Below are 22,669 nucleotides of genomic sequence, written 5' to 3' on the forward strand. Positions count from 1 at the left end.
TTAAAAATACAGATGAAGTCCCAGTGAAACAACATCTGTATAACCATTTTCAACACGGAATATAATATTTGTTTTAAACTGCTGTCAAGTGATACTTGTCGTATTTGTGATTCCGCTAAGGCACATAATAACACCGAATCCACAGACATCAAACTACACCTTCAGAAATCTGAAGCTGCGTATAATGCTCTGAAAAGTGACTCAAGTGAGTCAAATCAGGGTGGTAGCGAAGCACTCGTTTTCTGCATGGACTTACAGTAAGCATTGACAACAACATATATTTCAACAAAAACACTTTTTTATGAGACAACTCTGGACATATAATATCTGTATTCACCGCTGTAGTGATGAGAAGGCAGTGATGTGTGTTTGGTCCAAGGATGTTGCAGCTAGAGGAGCCAATGAAGTAGCTAGCTACGTTTTAAAGGCTTTAGACATGTTGAAGGAAGATCGTCATCGATGTCTCATCATTTATTCTGATTCGTGTGTTGGACAAAATAAAAACTATATTATCCTAGGTCTGTGGTTGTACCTCCTAGATGATAAAATGTTTTGATGTTGTTGAGCACAAATTTCTCCTCCCTCGTCACACATTCCTGCCATGTGACAGGGAGTTTGGAGTTATTGAGAAGCCGAAAAGGAAGACGCAGGCTATGTACACTCCAGCAAAATGAACTGAACTTATAAGAAAGAGCAAGCAAAAGAACCCATTCATTGTGGTTGAAATGAAGAAAGACAACTTTGTCATGTATAATGAACAGTATCACCAAATGTAACATTACTGTTGACAGAAAGCCTGCAGACATCAGAAACACAATGGTGTTTAGATTAGTGAGCGGTGAACATTCTGTATGTATCAAATATTCACACAATCAAACTGAGAAACCAGTGCGAGTTAGTAAAGTGTTCTGGATGAAGCTTGCAGATTGCCAGTTAGTTCCTAATTATCCAATTGGACATCAAATTAAGGCAGCAAAGTTCAAGGACCTTCAAAGCTTACTGCAATTTGTGCATCCAATATATTCAAGTTTTTATCAATCATTGATAAGTGTTGGTAGTGACAATGCAATGGAACCGGAAAACATTGATGGAGTTTGACTATTAATGACATGCTATGTAATGTGTCTACATGTCAAGGATTTCATTTTCTGTACTTCAAATTGTAACAAAGTGGCCTAATATTTAATAGTACTTGCAAAACACCATCTAGTTACTGTAATAACTATTTGTATCACAGCAGAAGTTCACATTACTATACAAAATTGTATTTCCGTAATTCCCATGTCCTGACACAACGTACTCTGGTGGCATGTGCCCCTTTTCCACTGGGCCCCTCAATTAATACCTACATTTAAGTATCATTATCTTTGAACATTTGGAAGTAAGGTATGGGAAGCCCTTAAAAGCCACATTAAGAATTTTGTAAATTTGTTAGGGGTGGTCGGGATGAAAGCAGGGAGATATTCTACAGGTTCTATGGTTTAATACGAGGGCACCCAATAATAACTGGAATTCTAATGCCATGCATCATATACTTGCAATACCAGGTGCTGCGCTGCCAGAGGGTAGTGGTAGTGATAGTGCTTAGCGTGGTTTCTCTGGCAATTTGTAAGTGTGCATATTCTGCAGGTGTGACATGAGAAAATGGCTACTTCTTACAAACAACGTGTGGTTGTGAATTTTTTTTTACTCGGCAAGAACTCAGGGAAAACTGTTGTGCTTATGCAGACAGCTTACAAAGAACATTCTTTTAGTAAAACTCAAGTGTACAAATGGTTTTCTTGGTTTAAAAAGGAAGTAAAGACCATTAAAGATAGCCCCATTCCAGTCACCCTTCAGATGCTCAAAGCGAGGTCAACATTGGCAAAATCCGTGATCTGATCAATGGACATCAACAGAGGACAATCAACCAGCTTGAGGATTTACCTAGGTTATCCTGGAGCTCAATTGAGCGCATTTGGACCATTGATTTGGTGATGCAGAGTGTGGCAGCAAAATTTGTGCCTAGATTTCTCACCAGGGATCATCACAGTCAAGCCTGTCATGAAATGGAGGACACATTCAAAGACAATCCAAATTTTTCCAATGATCCAGGAAATAAACAACAGTCAACTCAATGGCAGTCAAGCCTTGTCAAAAAAAAAAATTGCTCCGCAGATGAAACTGAATGTAAAGGCAATGTTGATCTGTGTTATTTTTTTTTTTATATATATATATCAGAAGGATCATACACAGAGAATCCGTCCCTCAAAACCAGACAATAAACCAAAAATTCTATTTGTAGGTTGTGACAAGGCTGCACATAAGTTTGACACAAAAATGTCCATCTTTGTGGAATTTTAGCGAGTGTTCCTGCATCACGACGACACTCCCATGCACACAACTCTCAGTGTTCCCCAGTTTTATTGCCTCAATTAAGATGGCTACCTTGGCCCATGCATCCTATTCACCAGATTTAGCACTCTCAGACTTCTTCCTTGAAAGGGAAGCATTTTACCAATATCGAAGACGTAAAATGCATTGGCATGAAGGTGCTACCGGGTATCAAAGAGGGTGAATTTAAAAGGTGCTTCCAACACTGGAATGTACATCTAGACAAGTGCATTAATGCTAATGGAGCGTACTTTGAAGGAGATTAAAGTTGTGCTTGAAAAACAATAAAGTAAATGCTTTTTACAAAAAAATTCCAGATGTTTTGGGGTCACCCCTCATATGTGGTTTCTTGTAAGTACAATAAATTACATGAATACATGACTATTCCTTGCCAGTATAAGTAATAACCTGTTATTGATGTTTGCATATAATGGACATTAAATGAATATATTTGATTCATTTGATCAATATTGCATTAAAGTTAAAAGCCCAAACAAGCTCATAGCCAAAAGAGTATTTCCTCTGTGAATCAATGATAATGCAAGGAATTATACCAGGTATAGAAGTATGAACAAGATTGGCACAGGAGCTTTGAGTCTCTTAGAAGCCTACTACTACACAGAAGTAGGAAACCAGAATTTCCTTACAGATGGTGCTAGCCTTCAGTGTAGGGCTCATTAGACCATATCTGCAGTGCCATCTGCTTCCTGTAACAGCTGACGACGAATGTCAACATACAGTAACCCAAGTTCCTTACATCAGTATCTGTCTCAAACCTGTAAACATGTCGAGCTTAGTGCCTACAAACTACGATTTGTGGACAGCATTGGTTTTCTGATATCATTTGAAGAAAACTGCTGCAAAATTGCATTGAATGCTTGTCGAAGCTTTCGGTGACCATTCTCTTGGGACAACATAGTGTTTTGAGTAGTTCAACAAATTCAGAAGTAGTGATTTTGACATGAGAAACAACGAGCCAGGAAACCACTGAAAAAGTTCAAAGATAACAAATTGCAGGCTTTATTGGATGAAGATGATACTCAAATTCAAAAGGAACTCGCTGAACAATTGAATGTGCCACAGAAAGACATTTCTCTTTGGTTGAAAGCTATGGGAATGGTGCAGAAAGGGGGAAAATGGGTTCCACATGAACTGAATGAAAGACAGAAAGCAAATTGAAAGATCACTTGTGAAACGTTGCTCGCCAGATAGAAAACAAAGCCATTTCCGTCGAATAGTGACAAGTAATGAAAAATTGATATATTTTGAGAATCCTAAGCGTCATAAATCATGGGTGAATCCAGGTAAAGCATCGACATCCACTGCAAGACCAAATTACTTTGGAAAGAAGGCAGTGCTCTGTGTTTGGTGGGATCAGAATGGTGTCATCTATTAAGAGCTGCTAAAAACTGGCGAAACCATTAACGCTGATCGCTACCGACAGCAAATGATTGATTTAAATTGAACATTACATGAAAAACGACAGGAATATGGAAAAAGGCAACACAAAGTCATAGTCCTCCATGATAACGCCCCTTCACACACAGCAAATTGGGTCAGAGAAATGATTGTGTTCAGTTGGGAAATACTAGGGCATGCAGCTTATTCTCCAGGCTTGGCTCTGTCCGATTATCATCTGTTTGCATCACTGGGACACGCTCTTGCTGAACAATGCTTCATTTCATATGAAAATGTACAAAAATGGATCATTGACTGGTTCTCTTCAGAAAAAGTTGCCCCCCTTTTTTTTGCGTGGTATTCATAGCCTGCTGGAGAGGTGGGAGAAATGTATAAATAGCAATGGAGATTCTTTTGAATAAAATATTATTTATCAGTTTCAAACGACAGATGTGTAATTATTACAATCAAATTCCGGTTTCATACTTCTACACCTGGTAAACTAACTGAAAGCAATATCACCCCATCACTGAAAGCAATATCACCCCATACCAAGTCAGAATTTAAAAAAAAGGTAAGGAATATTATAAAAGACCATAGACCATGACGAGTTTAGCATATCTGTTTTTTCAACTAAGGTAGTGTCCCATATCTAATGAACTCAATGTCTATGAAATATGTAACTTAACTATTCCTTTCCTTTCATTATTTATACATGCTTAACTTTCAGTCACTTAGTCTAGGTGCAGCACCGAGCGAGGTGGTGCAGTGGTTAGACACTAGACTCGCATTCGGGAGGACGACGGTTCAATCCCGCGTCCGGCCATCCTGATTTAGGTTTTCCGTGATTTCCCTAAATCATCCAGGCAAATGCCGGGATGGTTCCTCTGAAAGGGCACGGCCGACTTCCTTCCCCATCCTTCCCTAATCCGATGAGACCGATGACCACACTGTCTGGTCTCCTTCCCCAAAACCAACCAACCAATCTAGGTGCAGCAAACTTCTCTCACATTTCACTTATAAGCTGCACTCCCTGAAATTCCATACTTTATGCTGTTTCAAATCTACTGTGTGTCAATGTGGTGAGAAAATTATCTTTGTTTAGAAACATCACTGCCATAATACTTTACAAGAATACTGTAAATCTGTTCAGGAGTATCACTGTCGTGGTAATGGTATTACGAATCATGAATTACAGAGCACAGATGATTGAGTACAATATTGTAAATGGTGGCCTCTGCATTTACAATATGTTTGGGAGAATATCATATAAACATGATACAAATAAAGAAAAACATGTAAGTATGGAAATAAGTCTTACAAATATTGTCTTTATTTTGCAAGTGTCAAGGTTGATGTAACATAAGAGAGCCATTGACACATCACAGCCTATTTTCCAATCTTAAGTACAGTAGGACTAGATATACTCTTGCACAAGTTCACCAGTACACGATGTGTCACACAGTATAAACTGTCCATAAAGCAGTTATATTAAAACATGCATACATTTATTAGCTCAATCATATCATATTGCACTAAAAGTGGAACACTTGCCATGTCATATTATAAAAGTTGACACTGAGTTTTCTAATTAAGAACATGTGAAAGTAAACACAGAACCTTTGGCCTTTGTATTCTAACTACGGACGGAAGTGATAAGTTGCAGCAAACAACTCGTTAAATAGTCTATCGAGTTTTACACCACTTCAGCTGGCAACTCACAAACGTGTGTCGAATAAAATAATGCCTATGCTGTGTTAAAGTATATCACATAAAACAATATTAACCCTTACATTAACTATATTATTTAGCTATTACAAGTTTGGAAGATAACCTTATTTTGTCTTTCCAACTACATGATAGCACATTCAGTTTGGAAGAAACAAGATAACTCAGACTAACAGCTGAGAAGTTGTCACATCAGAATATTGGAAGCCCAATTCTTCAGCAAATAAGTTGCCATCTGTTGTTACAATTTCAGCATCAGTCATGTTTAGTTCCAAAGAAAGCCCAGGTGGCAAATCTGCAACCACAAATGATATATCGGAATCTCTGTCGAGGAGTCCTGATTCTTGAACAACGACATCTTTTGAAACAGGGTTCAGGAACTCTGAAAAAAGTATACAAATTAATTTCTTGATTATACATATTCAAAACATCTGCACATACTAAGAAGTAGTGTTAAAGGAAGAGCAGGAACAAGAAAAATTCTCTTCGATTTAGTGACAAGAACTGATTTTTTGTCTGCTGCTTCAGACTTTATTGCGATTGCAAAAATTATATAACTTAGCAGTCTATTCTGTGACTATTGCACATTACACCCAACTGCAAGTGTTATATTGTACATAACATATTTTAAGTTGACTGGGGTGAACTGTTAAATTTGCTTGTAATATAAAAAGAATTCAATGTACAGAGATTAAATAAGTTTACTAATTTATTGATGATAAATATGGAAGTGCTGTTTCAAAGATCTATATTTGATTACAATTTTATGTGCAAGGCTTTTCAAACCATGGGACTAATCACAAGCAATATTATGCGTATATTGTTTCCAACTGTATCTGTTATTTATAAAGTGTATTTTGCCACTTCTTGTTGGCTTATTTCCTGAATTAATACTTTAATACCAACAATTATCTACCTGCAAGATTCTTTTTGCGTGAGGTAAAAATCACGTCAGAAAGATTCATTGTATACACACACAATTTTCTGGTTGGCAAAATTTTGTTTAATGTACAAAAATTCTCAAAGCTTTCAATTTTAAAATTTATAAGTGGAAAATATTTGTTATAGTGACCTATACAACAAACTATGAAAGAAAGTTATTGCATAAGGACAGATCTGCCCCCATGAACCATGGACCTTGCTGCTGGTGGGGAGGCTTGTGTGCCTCAGCAATGCACATAGCCACACTTTAGGTGCAACCACAGTGGAGAGGCATCTGTTGAGAGGTCAAACAAACATGTGGTTCCTGAAGAGGGGCAGCAGTCTTTTCAGTAGTTGCAGGGACAGCAATCTGGATGATTGACTGATCTGGCCTTGTAACATCAACCAAGCCGACCTTGATGTGCTGGTACTGTGAACGGCTGAAGGCAAGAGTAAACTACAGCTGTAATTTTTCCTGAGGGCATGCAGCTCTACTGTATGATGGCGTTCTCCTAGGCAAAATATTCCAGAGGTAAAGTAGACCCCCATTCTGATCTCCGGGCGGGGACTACTCACGAGGATGACGTTATCATTAGAAACGAACCTGGCATTCTACAGATTGGGGCATGGAATATCAGATCCCTTAATTGGGCAGATAGGTTAGAAAATTTAAAAAGGGAAATTTGAAGTTATATATGGTGTGAGTTAGTGAACTTTGGTGGCAGGGGGAACAGGACTTCTGGTCAAGTGAATACAGGGATATAAATACAAAAGCAAATAGAAGCAATGCAGGAGTAGGATTAATAATGAATAAAAAAATAAGAATGCAGATAAGCTAGTATGAACAGCGTAGTGAACGCATTACTGTAGTCAAGATAGACACGAAGCCCACACCCACCACAGTAGTACAAGTTTATATGCCAACTAGCTCTGTAGATGAACACATTGAAGAAATGTATGATGAGTTAAAAGAAATTATTCGGACAGTTAAGGGAGATGAAAATTTAATCATGATTCGAATTCAATAGCAGGAAAAGGAAGACAAGGAATATAGTAGATGAATATGGACTGTGGGAAATAAATGAAAGAGGAACCCTCTGCTAGAATTTTGCATGGAGCATAATTTAATCATAGCTAACACTTGGTTTAAGAATCATGAAAGAAGGTTATATACATGGAAGAGACCTGGGGACATCAGAAAGTTTCAAATTGATTATACACTGAAAAGCCAATGAAACTGGTACACCTGCCTCCTATCATATAGGGCCCCACGAGCACAGAAAAGTGCCGCAACACAACAGGGACGCAACTAATGTCTGAAGTAGTGCTGGAGGGAATTGACACCATGAATCCTGCAGGGCTGTCCATAAATCCTTAAGAGTGGTGGAGGTGGTGATTTCTTCTGAACAGCATGTTGCAAGGCGTCCCAGATCTGCCCAACAATGTTCATATCTGGGGATCTTGGTGGCCAGTGGATGTGTTTAAACTCAGAAGAGTGTTCCTGGAGCCACTCTGTAGCAATTTGAGAAGTGTGGGGCATTGCATTGTCCTGCTGAAATTGCCCAAGTCCAGCTGAATGCACAGGGGAGATGAATGGATGCAGGTGATCAGGCAGAATGTTTATGTACACGACACCTGTCATGAGTCATATCTAGACATATCAGAGGTCCCATATCACTCCAACTACACACACCCCACACCATTACAGAGCCTCCACCACATTGAACAGTCCTCTGCTGACATGCAGGGTCCATGGATTCGTGAGGTTGTCTCCATACCCGTACATGTCCATCCACCTGATACAATTTAAAAGGAGACTTGTCAGACCAGGCAACATGTTTCCTGTCATCAACAATCCAATGTCAGTGTTGATGGGCCAAGGTGAGGCGTAAAGCTTTGTGCCGTGCAGTCATCAATTATACACAGGAGGGCCTTCGCCTCCAAAAGCCCGTATCATGGCCCAGCATTGAAATCTGCAGCAATTTGTGGAAGGGTTGCACTTCTGTCACACTGAATGATTCTCTTCACTTGTTGTTGATCCCATTCTTGCAGGATCTTTTTCCAGCTACAGCGAAGTTGGAGATTTGGTGTTTTACTGGGTTCCTGATACTCACAGTGCACTTGTGAAATTGAGGTACAAGAAAATCCCCACTTCATCACTACCTAGGAGATGCTGCGTCCCATCGCTCATGCGCCAACTATAACACTACTTTCAAACTCACTTAAATCTTGATAACCTGCCATTGTATCAGCGGTAACCGATCTAACAACTGCGCCAGACACTTGTCTTATACAGGTGTTGCCGACAGCAGTGCTGTAGTCTGCCTGTTTATCTCTGTATTTGAATATGCATGCTTATACCAGTTTCTGTGGTGCTACAGTGTACAATGGTATGACAGAGAGTTTGGAACCAGATCTGCAGATGTGAACTCCGTTCACAGTTTATTGGTTATGAACTGTAGATTGAAAATAAAAAAAAGCTGCAGAAAGGTACGGATTTAAGGAGATGGGACCTGGATAAACTGATAGAACCAGAGGTTAGAGAGAGTTTCAGAGGGAGCATTAGGGAACGATTGACAAGAACAGGGGAAAGGAATACAGTAGAAGAAAAATGGGTAGCTTTTGAGAGATGAAATAGTGAAGGCAGCAGTGGATCAAGTACGTATAAATACAAGGGGTAGTATAAATCCTTGGGTAACACAAGAGATATTGAATTTAATTGATGAAAGGAGAAAATATAAAAATGCAGTAAATGAGGCAGGTGAAAGGAAATATAAACGTCTAAAAAATGAGATTGACAGAAAGTGCAAAATGGCTAGAGGACAAATGCAAGGATTTAGAAGCACTTGTTGCTAGGGGAAAGATAGATGCCGCTTACAGGAAAGTTAGAGAGACCTTCGGAGAAAAGAGAACCACCTGTATGAATATCGAGAGCTCAAATGAGAAACCACTGTAAGTGAAGAAGGAAAAGCAGAAAGATGGAAGGAGTAAATAGTGGGTCTATACAAGGGAAATATACTTGAGAGCAGTGTTATGAATATGGAAGAGAATGTAAATTGAAATGAAATGGGAGACATAATATTGCATCAAGAATTTGACAGAGCACTGAAAGACCTAAGCCAAAACAAGGCCCCAGGAGTAGACAACATTCTGCTAGAACTACTGCTAGTACTGGGAGAGCCAGCCATGAAAAACCTCTTCCATCCGGTGACCAAGATGTATGAGACAGGCGAAATACCCTCAGACTTCAAGAAGAATATATTTCCAATTCGAAAGAAAGCAGGTGCTCACAGGTGTGAAAATTACTGAATTATCGGTTTAATAAGTTACAGCTGCAAAATACTAGTGTGAATTCTTTACAGAAGTGTGGAAAAACAGGTAGAAGCCAATCTTGGTGAAGATCAGCTTGGATTCCAGAGAAATGTAGGAACACACAGGGTAGTACTGACCCTACAACTTATCTTAGAAGGTAGGTTAAGGAAGGCAAACCTATGTTTACAGTATTTGTAGACTTGGAGAAAGTGTTTGACAATGTTGACTGGAATTTCCCTCTTTCAAATTCAAAAGGTGGCAAAAGGCTGTTTACAATTTTTACAGAAACCAGATGGCACTTATGAGTTGAGGGGCATAAAAGGGAAGCAGTGGTCGAGAAGGGAGTGAGACAGGGTTGTAGCCTGTCCCTGATGTTATTCAATCTGTATATTCAGCAAGCAGTAAAGGAAACATAAGAATGAATGCTGAAGTTTAGATGGGTAGGTCATGTAACTAATGAGGTGGTACTGAATAGAATTGGAGAGAAAAGAAATTTGTTGCACAACCTGACTAGGAATAGGGATCAGTTGCTAGGACACAGTCTGTGTCATCAAGAGACAACAAAGTTAGTACTGGAGGGAAGTGGGGGTGTGAGAGGCGGGTGGTAAGAGTTGTAGATGGAGACCAAGAGATGAATACAGTAACCAGATTCTGAAGGATGTAGGTTATGGTAGTTACTTGGAAATGAAGAGGCTTGCACAAGACGGCAAGTAAGAAAAAAGTACATGGAAATTCTTTTTCAGTCTTGCATTACTATTTTGTTAATCATAGTTCACCTATAAATCACTTTTTAATCTATCACACAAATACCACTGAATAGTGATTATAATGGGAACTGTGTGAAACAATTCAAAGATCCCTGAAGGTGTCTCTTAAAAAAAGTGCTGTTTTCTACTTTACATAATATTCCTATTACTTGTTTTCACTTACTTTTTATACTCATCTGGTATGTAGGTGCTGTTGCCATTTAAAAGTGATGATCAATCAGTGAGCCCATTTACACTCAAATTGAACTAGATACATCTACCTAATATTGTGTATCTCAAACTTTTTCCCTGTTGGTTGCAATGATAAACGTATCATGGCATGGACTCAATGAGGTATCACGAGACAGAGAGCCATCCTGATCCATGATCAATCAGTTGCACCTACACCTCACATAGATTAGTTGAAGCTGAGTCCAAGATATGCATTTCTTACTCAACAACATCCCAGATATGCTCAACAGGATTCACGTCTGGTGGCCAGCCACACATTGTCACATTCACAACGTGTTCCTCAAATTATTCTTACACAGTTGAGGAGCTATTGGGTGGTGTATTGTGTGGCTGTAGATGAACAAATGGATGCCAAGAATAGAACTGTTGGTGAATTTGTAGTTACAAATGAAAATTTGTAACAGACTGGGAATTCCTGCTTTTCACGAGCAGTTTCTGTAACCATTACACTATCTGAGCAGGTCCTACAGGCCCAACCCAAAACTTCATTGTCACTTATGTTCCCAATTATGATTTCAAGGAGTACATGTGGTAGAAGTGTTTGGCATATCTGAACAGTCTGCACTTTCTGCAGTCTGCAATTTCAGCTTTGCTGCTTTCATCCCCATTCATCCATTCATTTCAGTGCCTTTAATTTATTTCATAGAACAGTCAGTGCAAATGTATTATGGGTGCTATTTCATCATGTATAAACTTCCCGCTCTGTTAGAAAGCAGGATGTTATCACCTCATGTTAATGTTACTCTGTGCCAACAAGTGCAAAGAGCTGTCAGTCCAGGCAACCTTTTTCCATGCACAGAACACCAAAGGGCAATGTTACTGTGCCTATACTTTTCATTGTGTCCTGTTATTAGCAATATGGAATGGTAAACATGTGGAAATAGTATTACAGCAAGTTGCACCCAATAGCAAGGATGTATTTCTGGGTGGTATAGATGATCACTAATTATTGTAACATAGCATTAGATCGATACGAGATATGTTGCAGCAGTGTCTCTCTACCTAATGCTACAATCCATGAGAGTGGACACCAATCTCTGTCATCAACACATTGCAGCCCACAGTACTGGACTCACTTGGTGGTGATGGTGATATTCCCCAAACTTGGACATCTATGGTACACTCTTAAAGCTGTAGCATGTGAAATGTCTACATCTACATATACATCTACACACACACTCCGCAATCCACCATACGGTGCGTGGCGGAGGGTACCTCGTACCACAACTAGCATCTTCTCTCCCTGTTCCACTCCCAAACAGAATGAGGGAAAAATGACTGCCTATATGCCTCTGTACGAGCTCTAATCTCTCTTATCTTATCTTTGTGGTCTTTCCGTGAAATGTAAGTTGGCGGCAGTAAAATTGTACTGCAGTCAGCCTCAAATGCTGGTTCTCTAAATTTCCTTAGTAGCGATTCACGAAAGGAACGCCTCCTTTCCTCTAGAGACTCCCACCCGAGTTCCTGAAGCATTTCGATAACACTCACATGATAATCAAACCTACCAGTAACAAATCTAACAGCCCACCTCTGAATTGCTTCTATGTCCTCCCTCAATCCGACCTGATAGGGATCCCAAATGCTCAAGCAGTACTCAAGAATAGGTCATATTAGTGTTTTATAAGCGGTCTCCTTTACAAATGAACCACATCTTCCCAAAATTCTACCAATGAACCGAAGATTACTATCCACCTTCCCCACAACTGCCATTACGTGCTTGTCCCACTTCATATCGCTCTGCAATGTTACACACAAATACTTAATTGACATGACTGTGTCAAGCGCTACACTACTAATGGAGTATTCAGACATTACAGGATTCTTTTTCCTATTCATCTGCATTAATTTACATTTATCTATATTTAGAGTTAGTTGCCATTCTTTACACCAGTCACAAATACTGTCCAAGTCATCTTGTATCCTCCTACAGTCACTCAACGTCGTCACCTTCCCGTACACTACAGCATCATCAGCAAACAGCCGCACATTGCTATCCACCCTATACAAAAGATCATTTATGTAGACAGAAAACAACAGCAGACTTACCACACTTCCCTGGGGCACTCCAGATGATACCCTCACCTCTGATGAACACTCACCATCGAGGACAACGTACTGGGTTCTATTACTTAAGAAGTCTTCGAGCCACTCACATACTTGGGAACCAATCCCATATGCTCGTACCTTAGGAGTCTGCAGTGGGGCACCAAGTCAAATGCTTTCAAGTCAAGGAATATGGCATCCGTCTGATACCCTTCATCCATGGTTCACAAGATATCATGTGAAAAAAGGGCGAGTTGCGTTTCGCAGGAGTGATGCTTTCTAAAGCCGTGCTGATGTATGGACAGCAACTTCTCTGTCTCAAGGAAATTCATTATATTCGAACTGAGAATATGTTCGAGAATCCTGCAACAAACCGATGTTAAGGATATTGGTCTGTAATTTTGAGGATCCGTCCTTCTACCCTTCTTATATACAGACGTCACCTGCACTTTTTTCCAGTCGCTGGGGGCTTTACGTTGGGCAAGAGATTCGCGATAAATGCAAGCTAAGTAAGGAGCCAATGCAGAAGAGTATTCTCTGTAAAACTGAATTGGAATCCCATCAGGACCTGGCGATTTATTTATTTTCAATCCATTCAGCTGCTTCACAACCCCAGGGATGTCTATCACTATGTCCTCCATACGGGAATCTGTACGAGACTCAAACGGCGGTATGTTTGTACGATCCTCCTGCGTGAAAGATTTCTCAAATGCTAAATTTAAAATTTCAGCTTTCATTTTTCTGTCTTCCATTGCCAGGCCAGACTGATCAGTGAGTGACTGGATGGAAGCCTTTGACCTGCTTACCAATTTTACGTAAGACCAGAATTTCCTTGGGTTTTCAGCAAGATCTTTAATTGCTTGTTTGTGTACTTGCCATTTACTAAAAGGTGGTAGGAGTAGTAGCGATGTTAATGGCTCGACTGCACATTGTTATTTCTAATGTTGGGTACTATAATATCTATTTGGTTATGGCAGCAGTGCTTTCTGTTATCTGTTACACCAACAGTTTATTATCCAATATGGCAGTATCAGTAGGAGTAACAATACAATTGAAATACATGGTGTATTCAGTTCTTGTTCCTGATGATTCATAATTTTGCATAAACATATCCATGCAGTTAACTACATTTCAGGAAGTTGAGGTACAACAAGCATTGCTACAATTACTACCACTTTACTTCACAGCTTAGCCTCCATTCTTGTTGATTGGTGGGGGAGTAGGGACTGTTCTCGTGAGACATTATGGTTATAAACTTTGAGAAATGGAAATGTTAAGCAATTTGTCATGCAATACATGTCTCATGCATATGGCCTGCATTGGAAACTACTAGTTATGACTGCTGCTTTTTTGTGAACCTTACAGGAGTATCTTTTCAGTAAATCTCAGATCACATTACTGGTTGTCAGTGTTGTTTATATAAGCTACTTCACAAGGTGGCACAGTTGCTATGACATTGGCCACACCCTTTCAAGAGTAAGTTCCAGCTATAGTCAGGTTTCCTGTAAATCAATGCAGGATGATTTCTTCAAGATGGCCATGGGTGATGCCTTGTTCCATCTTTGTCTAGTGCTATCTTCATCCTTAGACAAACCTGATCATTCAGCCTTGCATTATAAGCTGCAAAAAATTAACTGACCGGTTTTGAAATTAGATGAGCTCACATCATTGCACAAAAGTTTGTTGGTATAAATTAGTCTGCGTATTAGAGCAAGTCAAAATAAATAACTTTAAACACTTTCTAACAATGAAAAATCCTAGATAGAATGCAAAAATATTATGAAAAGGATAGTTGCTACTCACCATGTGGTGGAGATGCTGAGTTGCAGATAGGCACACCAAAAAGACTGCTATGCAACAAAGGCCTCGTTGGCCAAAAGCTTATTGTGTGACAGTCTTTTTGCTGTGCCTATCAGCGTCTCAGCATTGAAACACTTTCTCATCTTTAATAAATATATAATTTCTATCTTAGTCACTTGTTGCTAGCCAAGTTTTCCTGTCTCTATGATCTCTGTCCCATATTGTATTTGTCTTGTCGGTGTTCGTGGTTTCATGCACTGATACTTTAGTCTCACACTTGCCATTTTATTGGAGAAAGTGAGATTCTTCAGACAATTATTGCACTTTCCTTGGTAAGAACGTGTAGTCTATTCGCCTGATTTCAGAAAATCATAAGTGTGAACAAGTGTAAAATAAGAAACTGTCTGCCTGACCGAAACTCGAACTCGGGACCTTTGCCTTTCACGGGCTGGAAACATCCCCTAGCTGTGGCTAAGCCATGTCTCTGCAATATACTTTCTTTCAGGAGTGCTAGTTCTGCAAGGTTCACAGGAGAACTTCTGTAAAGTTTGGAAGGTAGGAGACGAGGTACTGGCAGAAGTAAAGCTGTGAGGACGGGGCGTGAGTCGTGCTTGGGTAGCTCAGATGGTAGAGCACTTGCCCGCGAAAGGCAAAGGTCCCGAGTTTGAGTTTCGGTCTGGCACACAGTTTTAATCTGCCAGGAAGTTTCATATCAGTGCACACTCTGCTGCAGAGTGGAAATCTCATTCAGGTATAAAATAGTTTACTTGCCTTCCTTGTGAGGTTGTACTAGATACTGCACCTCCACCTCCTTCTTGACACCACTGAGAATCTCTCCGGCTGATTGCTCCAGGGTGATTTCTTCTGTGGCACACTCACACTCAGGAAGTAGTATATCCTGTGGAAGAACTCTATTTTCCTTATTATCTTCAATGCTGGCAGTGGCAGCTGCTGTCTCATCCTGTGACACTTCACTTCGTAGATACTGCTGCATGGCTTGTTGCTTTTTCTGAAATATGTGATCAGTTATTAGTTCAGTTTATTTACAGCATTTGTGGGAGAATTTTCTATCAAAGCACAGTGTAGAAAGGGAAAAGTTGGTTCAGTAATGAATATGTTTGTTGAATCACCAGTGTACTCAGGTGTAACTGTAGTATAAATACAATCTCTTGGCAAAGTAGTAAAATCTCTCAGGGGAGCATTACTGGTCAGGTATGGCAAGATGTGACATTGCCATAATAGAAAAAGCACAAACTGTATCGACAGTGCCATGAACTCTACCATGGGTTTGATTCTGGTGAAAAGACGTTCTGCAATCATTATGAGTAATATGGACTGTACACTGAGGTAACAAACGTCATGGGATACCTCCTAATATCATGTCGGACCTTCTTTTGCCTGGCGTAGTGCAGCAATTTGACGTGACATGGACTCAGCGAGTCATTGGAAGTCCCCTGCAGAAATATTAAGCCATGCTGCCTCTATAGCCATGATTGCAAGGATTCTGTCCACAAACTGACCTCTAGATTATGTCCCATAAATGTTCGATGGGATTCATGTCAGGTGATCTGGGTGGACAAATCATTCATCTGAATTGTACAGCAATTTCTTCAAATCAGTCACGAACAACTGCGCCCCGGTGACATGGCGCACTGTAAGCCATAAAAATTCCACCATCGTTTGGAATGTGAAGTCCATGAATAGCCGCAAATGGTCTCCAAGCAGCTGAACATAACCATTTCCAGTCAATGGTCAGTTCAGTTGGACCATAGGACCCAGCTCATTCCATGTAAACACAGCCCACACTATTATGGAACCACCACAGCTTGCACAGTGCCTTGTTTATAGCTTGGGTCTGTGGCTTCATGGGGTCTGAGCCACACTTGAACCTTAACATCAGCTCTTAGCAACTGGAGTCAGGACTCATGCAACCAGGCCATGGTTCTTCAGTCATCTAGGGTCCAACTGATATGGTCACCAGCCAAGAAGAGGTGCTGCAGACAATGTCATGTTGTTAGCAAAGGAACTCATGTAGGTCATCTGTTGCCATAGTCCGTTAATGCCAAATTTTGCCACACTGTGCTAATGGATACATTCGTTGTACATCCCACATTGGTTTCTGTGGTTATTTCACACAGTGTTCCTTGAATGTTAGCACTGACAAGTCTACGCATTGGTTGTTAAGTGCATTGTCCATGTTGATAGGTAACGCCTAAAATTTACTATTCTCAGCACACTCTTGAGACTGTGGCTCTCAGTACATGCAATTCCCTAACAATGTGTCTTGCTCCAACTACCATTCCACATTCAAAGCCTGTTCATTCCTATCGGGTGACCATAATCACTTCAGAAACCTTACCACATTAATCACCTGAGTACAAATGACAGCTATGCCAATATGTTGCCCTTTTATACCTTGTGTATGCTATACTACTGCCATCTGTATATGTGCATATTGCTATCCCATGACTTTTCTCAACTCAGTGTAAATATTGGAATATCTGAACTTTTTTCTCACAGTTCATCTATAACATCTTTATTTGTACAAAGCTATTCAGAAAATAAAAGAATATTTGCGCATAGGGTTTGCAAACTTGTATGTGACAATGAGTTATATGTTCTCTGTGTCCATATAGATGTAAAGGCTTCTATAGCACCAGTAGTATTGTGAACCTGTGCATATGGTGAGTGAAACATGTACAAATATACTGTGCATGTCACAGAACAAATCGTGGCAGAGGGTACATTGTACCAGCGTTAGCTCAAAGGGAAATATAACTACCATACACATCCTAACCTCCCGTTTCTATTTGATCGCTAAACTAGATATTTGATGAAGACACTGATTCATCTCGCATCAGTATGCACACAAACATGTAAATGCTACAGTTTCCATTGAACTTTCTCTGGAATAATGAGAAATTCAGATTGAATGAGAAGCCTCCAGATCCCTAAAATGAGAAAAACAAAGTAACATTAGGTAGTAATGAAATATATCAGAACCACCTATATTTTGCAAATGACACGTTATTGTTTACCTTTAGCTCAAATAAACTTAAAAGGGTCAAGCGAAAAAAAAAAAAAAACTTAAAAGTCAATTATAATAAGTCGATGGTACGAAAGAAAATATTGCAGATAAACAATGAAGTCGTAGCACCAGTTTATGAGCTTTTGTACTTAGGATAGTTGTAGACAACTACTCAATGGACAGCAAAAGAGATCAACAGGAGACTAAAACAAAAAAAAGAAGGGAAATTTATAATCAATGTATTACAATGTTTTACTTATGGCAGTAAACTAAGGTTCACTCAGTGAGCAATGAAATTATGCATGTTCAGAGTTACTGTTAACTAAACAAAATTGTAGTTATAAAATTACATAAACAAAGAGGTGCTTCAGGGAACAGAATGGAGTGGAAGACATAATTATGACCATGAAAACAAAGAAGTGGGTGGGATATGGGTAGATAATCAAGGAAGTTATATCCTCAATAAAGAGACAAGAAATTTTGGAGTCAACAACCAAATGCAGGGTGTGCAGATGAAAGAAAACACACAGGAGCAACATGCATATAACTGAAAAACATATGTAATCAAAAAGTTAATGACACTGACTGTGAGAACTATATCAAAATGTTTTGCATAAACATAACTGAAAAATCTTGGAGCACAAGAAATTCAAAGTCTGTAATACAGTTTTATTCTATGCCTACGTTTTTCCTTGAACAGGTGTACACTTAAGAATGATTTACTGACTGACTGCAAAAAGAATGCAAGCCACTATTGTGAATAAAGATTCCCAGGAACTGCTTACCAGGGTGGAAGGTGATGGTGCATCTTTATTGGCGAAGGTCCAAAGATGCCCAACACCATGGGGTGCTTTGCTACCCTTCCGGAAGTGTGGGTTGATAGACAGGTTGTGGCGCACAGAGTTCTTCCATCGGTCATCATTTGCCTTGTAGTATGAGAAACGTTCCCTGCAAATTGAAACCAAGGTTTTCTTAATTAGTATACATTCTTACAGGGTTCCAACAAATTTAGTAATATTCTATAACATAGAACCTAAACTATTCCATTTATAATGAGAGTTTATTTTTATAGCAATTGTTGTTTTCTCTTAATGCAGATTATGTAGTTAAAAACTGCTCACTAGAATACATTTTGGAAATAGGACACTATTGCTGTAAGGAAATTAACCTGTCTCAGTCTGAGGCATGATATTGGATATAGTAGACTCTGCTTCTCTCTCTCTCTCTCTCTCTCTCTCTCTCTCTCTCTCTCTCTCTCTCTCACCACTCTCTCTCCCTCTTATGCTTAATCTGTGATTCAACAGGTTCGTGACTTAAAGATGTATGCACAACTGGTCAGCAAACAAGTGTATCTCACAACTGCAGGGAAATACCTCCATGATTTATGTTCTGTTAGCTAGCCCTCACCATGTTGTCTGTCTGCTTCCACCTTGGAGCAATGCTATTGAGTCACTGCTGGAGAGCTGGTTACTCTTGGTGTTTTTCTATCCCTGTCAATACATGCTGTTAAACCAAATGTCACAATAGACTAATATGGGACAACTCTAACAGATTCACACTTAAAATTCTACTTCAAAAAGCATTTTGTTTGTAACAAGAAACTCCCAAACTTTATCTGATGGTGCTGGGCATCACATGAAACATTCCATGAGCTATACTTCTTTAAGCTGAGTCCCTCTACTCACTGCAACATCACAGTTACCTGCCAAAACACCAGAACAAAATGCACCTGCCTATTCTTAGGAGAAACACATCTGGTATATGTATGACCTGGTGAATAAAATCTGTAGCCTTGTGAGGCTGTTAGTAGATGACTTAACCGTGTACAAGGAGGTATAACCATTCATAACTTATTGTGTACTGCAGAGAGACTTGCAGTTGATCAAGAATACCTGGGACAAAGATTGGCAAGTAACCCTCAACATAAAGAAATGTAATTTAATGTACTGTGCCTAAATAGATGAATGGATTTGATATTTATCAATTATCATCCACTGAATAAATCATTATATTCACATATTTAAGAATTAATGTCTGTAATGATTTAAATTGGAAATGGCCATGTATGTTGGTGAGGCAAAAATTATGATCACTTGCTTGATAATGTATTGGTCCACCTTAGGAATGTGATACGGAAGCAGTTCTGCAGTGCGTAGATTAAACAAGTCATTGGTAGGTTTCCGGAGGTATGCGGCACCAGATGTCTATGCATATGTCCTGCAATTCTCGTAAATTATTAGCTAGTGGTTTGAGGGCACAGAGCTGCTAACATACAGCGTCCCAGTAGTGTTTTATTGGGTTCATATCAAGCAAATTTGGTGGCCAAGACATCAGCGTGAGTTCACTTATCATGCTCCTCAAACCACTATAGCATGGTTGATGCATTGTGACACAGACATTTATCCTGCTGGAAGATGCCACCATCGGTGGAGAAGACATCAAGCATGAAGGGATGCAGGTGGTCCACAATAATTTTCTTGTAGTCCACAGCTGCAGCTGTCATGATACCTACGATTACTACTGCAGGTCCCACAGAAGCCCCAGTCATTGTCCCCCAAAGCATAATACTGCCTCCACTGAACTGTATTCGTGGTGTAGAGCTTGTTTCAAGCAGCAGTTCACCTGGATGTCAATGTATCCAGACACAACTACCAACTTGGCATTACAATAAATGTGATTCAGCCAACCAGGAGGCACGTGTCTACTGATCCACAGTTCAATCTCGAAGATCCCATGCCTACTGCAATCGTACTTGACAGTGTCATAGGTTCGTCTGCTGTGGAGCCTCATGTTCAACAATGTACACTTCACATTGTGCTCTGAAAACACTTTTGCCCGCATCAACATTTTAGTATGTCATCAAATGTGCCACAAAACGCCACGTATACCGCAAGCCTCCAGCCCCCACGTTCTGTGATGAGACGCGGATGTCGAACACTTTGTTGCCTGTGTCCTTCGACCTTTCTCCATAGACCCTCACGGCAGTAACGTGAACAGCCAGCCAGCTTTGCCATTTCCAAAAGGCTCATGCTCAGGCCACTATCAATTTGCCCTGTGTCAAAGTTGCAGGGAACGGGGGTGGGGGATAAGTTAGTGGTACCAGAAAGACCTCCAACACACACAGGGTGGCTTGCGGAGTATTGATGGAGATGAAGAAGATGATGAAGATGAAGGTAGAGAAACAAGTGACAGAACGATACGTCAGAAGACTACAGAACACGTTTTCATAATCTCCCTGTTGCCCAGAAGACTCTCACCACAAGAATGATGCGTGACATCGCTTTAGCCTGTGTTATGTGATGAACGAACACCTAAATGACTATATAGGATAATTCATCTGCTCCTGTCAATGTCTCTTACGCAACCTGCAATTTTATATCTGGTCTTCAAATCCGTGCGCAAGATTTTCGGCCGGCCGGTGTGGCTGAGCAGTTCTAGGCGCTTCAGTCTGGAACCGCGAGACCGCTAGGTCGCAGGTTCGAATCCTGCCTCGGGCATGGATGTGTATGATGTCCTTAGGTTAGTTCGGTTTAAGTAGTTCTAAGTTCTAGGGGACTGATGACCTCAGATGTTAAGTCCCATAGTGCTCAGAGCCATTTGAACCAAAATTTTCATATTCTCTTGCTCTCTACGTGCAAATTACCGTTCTACGGAAAAAATAAACAGGACCTTTTTGTAAAAAAAAAAAAAAATTAATGTAGTTACATTTTGTACTAGGATATGGTTTCGAAGAAGCCCATGGTTCTCTATTTATTCAAAGAAAACGTACAAGACTGACCTTCAAACGCACCTCCACCCCCCCTCCCCCCCACACACACACACACTCATTCCGCACCAGTCAGGATTTCTACTATGTTGTTTGTGGCGCTCCTTCCCACCGCTGTACAAAAATTTCCAACAACACCAACTATTCCAACTGCTATTCCCGAAATTCGACCTTTTTTGTTGTCTACTGATTGGGATATTACGCCACCAGCATTGTCCACTGTTCAGTTAAAATAACTAATTTAAACGAGTCCATGAGGATAATGAAAGAAAAACGACTTTCGTCAACTTAACACTAAAACTAATTACGTTGACAATTCTATCCATACTTAACCCTTTTAAGCTTGTAGTTTCGTAGTCAGACGGCCTGACGAATGCAGTAATGTAATTGTTTATTTTATGGTGTTAAAATTCACATAATTGTTAGATAAAATTTATACAAACGTCAATTTTACAATTTGTAACTGCTCGACTATGCCAGTGGCTTAATAAGACCAGTCTACCGAAGACCAGAAAAGGTCGAATGTGGGAAATAATTCCTGCAGTCGGAAATTTTTGTGTAGTGGTAGGAGGTAGTGCCACGAGCAGCATACTAGAAATCATGACCGGTGGGGGTGCCTTTAAAGATCACTTTTGTACATTTTCTTGAAAAGCCCGAAAACCGTGGCCTCCAGCGAAGACGTATCCCGTTACAAACTTTACGTTAGATTTTCTACAAAAACTCCGTCCGAATAGGCTTCGGCAGGCCTAATGGTACCAACCGACCGCCGTGTCATCCGCAACCGATAGGCGTCACTGAGTATGGATATGGAGGGGCACACTGCTCCCCCGGCCGTTGTCAGTTTTTGTTACTGGAGCCATTACTTTTAATCATGTACCTCCCCAACTGGCCTCACGGGGGCTGAGAGCACCCCACTAACCAAAAGGGCTCAGTACACCTGGGCGGTCATCCACCGTTTAAGGATATCAAGCTATAGGTTACGGAAGAATCAAATTTTTTTTACCGAATAGTTTTCTTAAAATCGGATGTTAAGTAATTCATAGCTACCGTCGCGTCCGCTCCACTGCTTTGCCGATAAGACACGTGGCTGTCGCTCTCTGTCGCGCGTGCAGCAGCGACAAGATTCAAACACGTTTGAATTCAAACGTCGCCAGTTGCAGCGGGAGACAGGCAGCGACACAGATGTCGCTCACGTAGGACACTTCCGTAACTACATCTGCGGTTGTGTTTTGTCGCCTGAAGCTGTCGCTCGCTTCTGTCGCTCCCGTAGGACACGGCGTAAAGAGCTGGCCCAGCGCGACA

At 40.2% G+C, this 22,669-nt stretch overlaps 1 protein-coding gene across 2 annotated transcripts in view; it reads right to left on the minus strand.

Moving 5' to 3' along the window:
• Positions 1–5,107: 5,107 nt before the first annotated feature.
• The window catches only part of LOC126198990 (uncharacterized), a 303,830-nt gene continuing 286,268 nt past the window's right edge, over positions 5,108–22,669 (minus strand). For both annotated transcript variants that reach the window (XM_049935660.1, XM_049935659.1), the window contains exons 3-5: positions 18,387–18,549; positions 15,345–15,582; positions 5,108–5,881 (exon numbers count right to left, since the gene is read on the minus strand). In XM_049935660.1, coding sequence (XP_049791617.1) covers positions 5,664–5,881; positions 15,345–15,582; positions 18,387–18,549 — 619 coding nt within the window. In that variant the 3' untranslated portion in view covers positions 5,108–5,663. The remainder of the gene's footprint in view (positions 5,882–15,344; positions 15,583–18,386; positions 18,550–22,669) is intronic.

The sequence above is a fragment of the Schistocerca nitens genome, chromosome 8, assembly GCF_023898315.1.
Source record: "Schistocerca nitens isolate TAMUIC-IGC-003100 chromosome 8, iqSchNite1.1, whole genome shotgun sequence".
In the NCBI taxonomy this organism is placed as follows: Eukaryota; Metazoa; Arthropoda; class Insecta; order Orthoptera; family Acrididae; genus Schistocerca; species Schistocerca nitens.